The 6588-nt window shown below is 44.7% G+C and overlaps 1 protein-coding gene across 1 annotated transcript; it reads right to left on the reverse strand.

Annotated features, from left to right (window-relative positions):
• Positions 1 to 2166: 2166 nt before the first annotated feature.
• LOC116311204 (kinesin-like protein KIF1B) lies at positions 2167 to 4737 on the reverse strand. The gene is made up of 7 exons (XM_039604695.1): positions 4627 to 4737; positions 3462 to 3595; positions 3300 to 3361; positions 3060 to 3205; positions 2824 to 2901; positions 2580 to 2730; positions 2167 to 2353 (listed from the first exon to the last, which is right to left on the reverse strand). Exons 1-6 carry the CDS (start codon positions 4735 to 4737, stop codon positions 2722 to 2724), a joined length of 540 nt encoding a protein of 179 aa, XP_039460629.1. The 3' UTR covers positions 2167 to 2353; positions 2580 to 2721.
• Positions 4738 to 6588: the final 1851 nt, after the last annotated feature.

Genomic DNA, 6588 nt, shown 5'->3' on the forward strand with positions numbered 1-6588 from the left:
CTCAAACCGCTTTCTAATAAAGAGGAAGCTCTAATGTAACTCACCTCCTCAGTCGAGGTGCAGGGGTTACATGTTAGGTCCCCCCTCTCTTACATTCAAACCCTCTCTTAGTTCACACTCGAACAGCCACACCATCATTTGGTTTAATGTGAGTGGAACAACTAAACCGCACAGACTTTATTTGATCAGTTAGTTCAACCTTTTATTAATATCTGCAAAGAGCTGCGAACTAATATATACACATTGCAAACAATAAATACACAATCCAAAATAAAAACACCTCTGCAAATGAAGTGGAAACGTTTGCTCTGGCAGCGCTTCGCGTCAACATGTATATGAGGTACATTGCACTTTTGAGACTTGATCTGTGCATAGGTGCATCTTTGATGTGCAGCTCAGAGATCCACAATCCAGCACGTTTCTGTTTCTCTGACCGTCAGGCTGGCTGACCTGAGGTCACGTCAGAGCTTTATTTTTCATCTATATGTAACAGACAGTTGGTACCTCTCCTTCCACGCATTTCATACGACACAGCAGGCAGACTGCTGGTTGGTTGACCAGAGTTTTTCAATGCCTGTCTGCATTAACACATCTCGAGAGGCGTAGGTGCCAAAAAGTGAATCCGGAGCCGAATGTAGCAGCTGCAGCACGGCACACAGAACAAATATTTTCATGGGGTAGAATCAGAAATAAGACCTTTGAATATGTAGTCCCTTTAACTTCTTTCCTTCTATTAAACCCTTTGAGAAACAGCTATCCAGTGTACTCCTGATATGAGCTCTTATCATTTGTTCCTGATGCTCAGATACAATCCTGGACTCAACATATGTGGCTGTGTCTCTGTCCTTGCTATAGATATGTGTTCATGTGCAAAATAAGGTTAAAAAATTAAGAAATAAATGCCCTCTGTTACATTTCATAGAAACCTTCATTGTGGAATGTTTAAAAGCATAAAAAAAAAATAACAATGTTAAAATAAAAAAATATGAACACAATGAGAGTTAGATGAGGTTTTCATTCAAGAATAAGAATAGAAAAATGAACACATGGTTCCCTGTGATGCTGCTGAACATGAGTACTTCACTTCAGAGATTTCAGCCGACGCTGGTGTGACAGCGAGGGGAGTCATGTGACTACATCGTAATCTGTCCTGTGGGCCATTTAAAAGCAGCTTTGCTGGCTAACCGCTGCCGTCAAAGCAAAAAAAACTAAAGAAACATTGCACCTTCATTCTTTTTTCCATACGTCCTTCTAACCTTTTCACCGTGTTTTCTTTGCGTCTTTATAACAAGAGTGTAAAGTTAATAGCAGTAAATGTCAAGGCTTCTGATTCTCAGTGAGATAGAGCGAGCTAGAGGAGCAGAGAGGGATGTGTTAAATGAGGGTTAACTACCACACTCATCCCAGAACAGACCGCATGTACACATCAAGTTCTCTCCTTAGTTCGTTTTCATCCTCCTAGTCCTCCTCATCTCCTTGTAACCTTGTTTTTATTCCTTGGGATGAAAAAGCAAAAAGGGGCCCAAATCTACTCCTGCAGGAACAATCGGTCATTGTTTTGTTTTTTAAACTGCTGAGATATGAAGCGATCCTCGCTTGTTTGTCTCTAGTTAGTCTGCAGTTTTTATGTTAACACAAATGCATGAGTATTTTACTGACTCACTAACTGACTCTGGCACTATCGGGGGTTTAGAGGCGGCGTATGTACACAGATTGAGGAGGATCTAAGTATGACGTGGATGACAGTGGAACCGCTCCGCCCGCTCAGTTCTTCGTCAGGCCGGTGCGCCGCCTCGCCAGCTTAGATCTGCGGGGAGAGTTTTACGTTGTGAGGAGAAGGGAATGTTTTTGAAGGGTGCAGAAGCTGCATGTTTGACTGTGGTGTGAGAGGAGCGTGTGTGTGTGTCTGTGTGTGTGTACCTTATCCTTCCTGCTAGCAGAGGATTAAAAGCGTACAGCCAGTCGTTCATGTCGTTCTCATTGTTGGCCTGCAGGAGGATGCCTCCATATTTTTGTTCATTCAAAGGATAAATCCCAGTCCATTTGCCATTTCATCAATCAATGTGTCCAAAACTGGCCAATGTGCACCAAAACAATTTGAATGAATTCTCATTAAAGACAAGTGTGTAACATCCAGCCTTTCTCTATCCTGCCTCAAACCTTAAGCATGGCCTGCTGGTCTTCGCTGTATTCCACCTGTGCTGTGGAGAGGTTGAGGACACCTCGCTCCACGGGGTCCTGGTCGCTGTTGTAGATGAAGACGTAGGGCCGGCGAACAACCACAAAATGCTTCACCCATGAGTTAGAGCGAGGCTCCATGAAGCTTAGAAAACCCTTCTTGGACACAACAGATCTGAAAAGAAGAGATTTTATTCATTTATTTATTTTTTAAGAGAGCACTTGTTTTTCTGAGGAAGAAGCAGAGTTGGTTTGTTTCCAGCTGAAATCATCCAGGTTCAGGAATTTGAATCGATCCACATCATTTCTGCTTGAACTAGAGAACATGAGTGTCGACTTACATTTGGTCTGTGAGACACATGTCATAGTGACAGTATTTGGGTTAATATGGCATTACTCACTGGTCGCATTTCTTCAATATCAGGCACCAAGTTGAGGAACTCGTTCTTTGCAGCCCGCGCAAGGTAGGAGGTCTCCAGAGTGGGAACCATCGGGAAATTTTCATAGTCTGAGCAGGAGGGACTGGAGGCACGTGAGCTGTTCTCAGGGGTCCTTTAACACAAATACCACCAAGTTAGAATCAAATAGATAACCTGTCAATAACCGTTTGCACATCGAGGTCAATGTTCCTAAAAATATGTTTACTTCTGGTCCATGGAGCCACAGCGGGAGTCCGACAGAGAGGGGCAGGTAGAGGAAGGGGTGAGGGTGGCACTGCTGAAGCTCGTCATGGGAGAAGAGGGGAGGGTTAGTATTGTAAAGTCTGTACTCTAAGAAAAAACTTTTTAGAATAGCACTTTGGTCTTTGAGTTGAAAAGTCATTTTTCCCTCTACGATATTAAACAGAGATTCATTTCTTTATAAATCTTTTAAGGCTCCACCTCCTGCAGCTGCTCCATCTTCTCTAGCTCCCACTGGTGCTCTAGGATGAGGCTATCTCCTCTGGGCCTCCAGCCAGCCAGGCTCTCCTCTCCACGCACGTAAGATACTGATGTGTCCAGGACCTTCCTCCTCCTCCTCTGCATCCCTGCTCAGGACATGAGCCCTCATTAGGATGAAGCTCTCTGCAGAATTATCATAAAACAGCTGCTGTTCTTTAAACATGTTTCATGTCCGCTCACCTGGGCTTCCAGTGTCAGACATCTTACACAAGCTCAGCTCGTAGATCCCAGTCACTCGGTTGCTGTAATGAAGCAGAAGTTATGAACAAGGAAACTTTGTAACAGGGCAGATATCTTTGATTGTGAAACAGAGATGGCCACAGTGCAGCAGCCCAGATTTACCAGTCAGGAGTTTTGGAGTATCCAGTCCCAAAGAGGTTCTTGAGAGAACGGGGTGGGGACATGTTGGGGTCTCGGGAGTAAAAGACCATGCAGATGTCTTTGGTGATAATGGCAGGCTGGATGCAATGGTCCAGCTGCAGAGAGGAGATAAAGGGTGTGTGTTAGACACGATGACATCAAGAGACTTAAAAACACATACAAACAGGTAGACTGTACTTCCAGTAGTAGGACTGTACTTCCTCAGGAGACTGAGGTCTTTCAACATCTGCAGGAAGCTCCTGAGGTTGCCGGAGTGCTATTCTATGCTGTGGTGTGCTGGGGGAGCAGCACTGTGGTTGGCATGAAGCTGGACACTCTGGTGACAGAGGCAGAGAAGAGGACATTAAAGAAAATGCTGGACATTATGGACAATGCTGGGCATCCTCTGCATATGTTCATAAACAACCAGAGGAGTCTGCTCAGCGACAGGTTGGTCTTGGACCAACAGACTTAAAAACTCCTTTGTCCCACACGCCATCAAACTGTTTAATTCCTCGCTGGAGGGGAGAGGGAGGGGAAACAGGAGGACAAAGGAGGGCAGGAACAACTAAGCTGTAGTGTTTTCTCACTGTGCAACAGACTTTAGCTGTCTTCATCTCATTAATGAGTACATTTCACTATTATTCCTATTATATATTCTGTATTTATAAATCTGTATATGTGCTATATTTTTATGCTTATGCTCGTACTCTCTCATTCCCCTTTACTTGATATTCTAACTCTGTAATATGCAACTTCTGTCAGTGTTCTGCTACTGGAAAGTGAATTTCCCGGAGGAACCAACCGAGGGATTAATGAAGTTCTATCATTTTTGTGGCTTTCACCAAAAACTCTCCCCCTGGTGGATCCTGTGTTGACGTATGTGATTTTAGGAGAAAAACAAAAACAAAATCATTTTAAATGGTTACATTAAATGTAATAATATCAACATTCAATAGATTTGACTGTACATGTATCAACTGGTGTAAAATACATGTTCCTTGATCCTTGGTCAGGGAACATAAATTACTGTTGTTTCAGCCATCAGGTACTCCTCTAAAATTCAGCTTGGACTCCAAATATAAAGCATACAATCCATACAAACATACAAATTACCTTTGCTGGTCTTGTTGCCTGCGTGCTCCACTTGCCACTCTGAAGTGCTCAGTGGGTCATCCTGTCCCTTGTTGAGCTCAATCTTCTCCATCACATTCCTCACTTCCTCCACCTGCGTGGTCCTCACCTCCCGTGCCTCCATAATCGTTGCCTCCTCCTGGTTGTTGATCATTCATAGATCAAGTTAGTTTACACAATGGGTCAAACTTTTAACTTTATCCTGCTTACCAGCTCACTCCCGGTGGCTACTTGGCGGGGCCTGGCGCCTGTTGCTCGGTCGGGCCTCTTCCGGGGCAAAGGGGGCCCTCGGGCCTCCGGCCTCTGGGCCTGCGGCTCGGTTCACTCTGGCACAGCTGGCTGCCGGCAGAGCCAGCGGGCACGCCAGTGCAGCCCCATCTGGCTTCTGCTCTGTGGCTACTGGGTGACCCCTCGTAGCACAAAAGCTGAACATGCATAGTTCCATCTTCTGTCTGAATGATGTATGATCGTGGTTGATCTTTCTTTAGAACAGTCGCTTTCTGTGCCCATGTGCTGGTTTTGTCTTTGAATCTCACTTGATCCTCAGCATGCAGTTAATGTGAGGGTTTCTGGTGGTTAGGGACAAATGCAATCGCATGGCAGGATGCTATAAACGGACCAAACTTAAGTCAGGAGAACAACTGAGATAATCCATCCACAATACGAGGTTAGTCATTAATATACTGCAACAACATGAGAATAGAGCAGCTGCGAGAGAATTCAGCATTAATGAATCAATGGTACAGAAGTGGAGGAAGCACAGTTTTTGGCTTTCCCCATCTTCCAAAAGTGCTTCGTCTCTTTGCTATTACTGTCGCCCGGCATAATTTACAGATGATGTGGTTTGCAGCCGCTGCAATGCTTTCAACCAAAACAGGCGCTTTTACAGTGCTTGTAACGTTCCATCTTTGCTTGTCTCCGTTCTTATGAGCTCCATCTTCCCTTCTGCAACAGGAAGTGCACTTGTGACCATGCTCACATATGCTCCTACATCATCATCCATCTTGGTGTTTGCTGGCTCATTCGGATCAACAGCTCTGGATAATGTGTCAACTGTGTACATCAGCTTGCCAGGTGTGTACATCACGTTAAGCGTGTAACGTTGCAGCCGGATCATCATTTTTTGGATTCTCAGCGGACGGTCATTTAGTGGTTTTTGGAACAATGCTATCAGTGGTTTGTGGTCAGTTTCAACACTGATGGCCTGCCCGGACACAAACTGGTGAAATCTCTCACAGGCGTATGTTATGCTGAGCAGTTCTTTTTCAATCTGTGCATATCTTGTCTCTGCGTCTGTTATGGATCGCGATGCATATGCAACAGGCTGCCACTCATCTTACTTCTGCAGAAGAACAGCTCCAAGCCCACTCTGTGATGCATCTGATGAGATCTTAATAGGTCTCATTGGATCATAAAACTTCAGAACTGGTTCCTTTGTAAGCAGATCTTTCAAGTCACGCCATGCTTTCTCATGTTCATGATTCCACTCCCATTCGATTCTCTTTTCAGTTAGCTGTCTCAGTGGCGCCATTTTTTTCTGAGAGATTGGGTATGAATTTTCCCATGTAGTTTATCATGCCATTAAATCTCTGCACATCTTTCTTGCATTGCGGCCTCGGCATGTTTTCAATTGCAGACACCTTTTGAGGATCTGGTCTGATGCCTTCACTGCTCAGGATATCTCCAACGAATGTCAGTTCCTTCGCCCCAAGCTGACATTTCTCTTTGTTCAGCTTCAGATTGGCTTTTCTGGTTGCTTCAAGAACATTTCTCAGTCTCATGTCATGTTCAGCTTTTGTGCTACCCCACACAATGATGTCATCCATTGACGTGTCGAGTCCTTCCAGGTGTTCATAGATCATGTGTATTGTCTTGTGATACACCTCAGGTGCTGAAGCAATGCCAAATGGCAGTCGCCGGAATCTGTACCTGCCAAATGGGCTGTTGAACGTGCACAGTTTTGAACTTGCTTTGT

Source organism: Oreochromis aureus, linkage group 20 (genome assembly GCF_013358895.1).
Source record: "Oreochromis aureus strain Israel breed Guangdong linkage group 20, ZZ_aureus, whole genome shotgun sequence".
In the NCBI taxonomy this organism is placed as follows: Eukaryota; Metazoa; Chordata; class Actinopteri; order Cichliformes; family Cichlidae; genus Oreochromis; species Oreochromis aureus.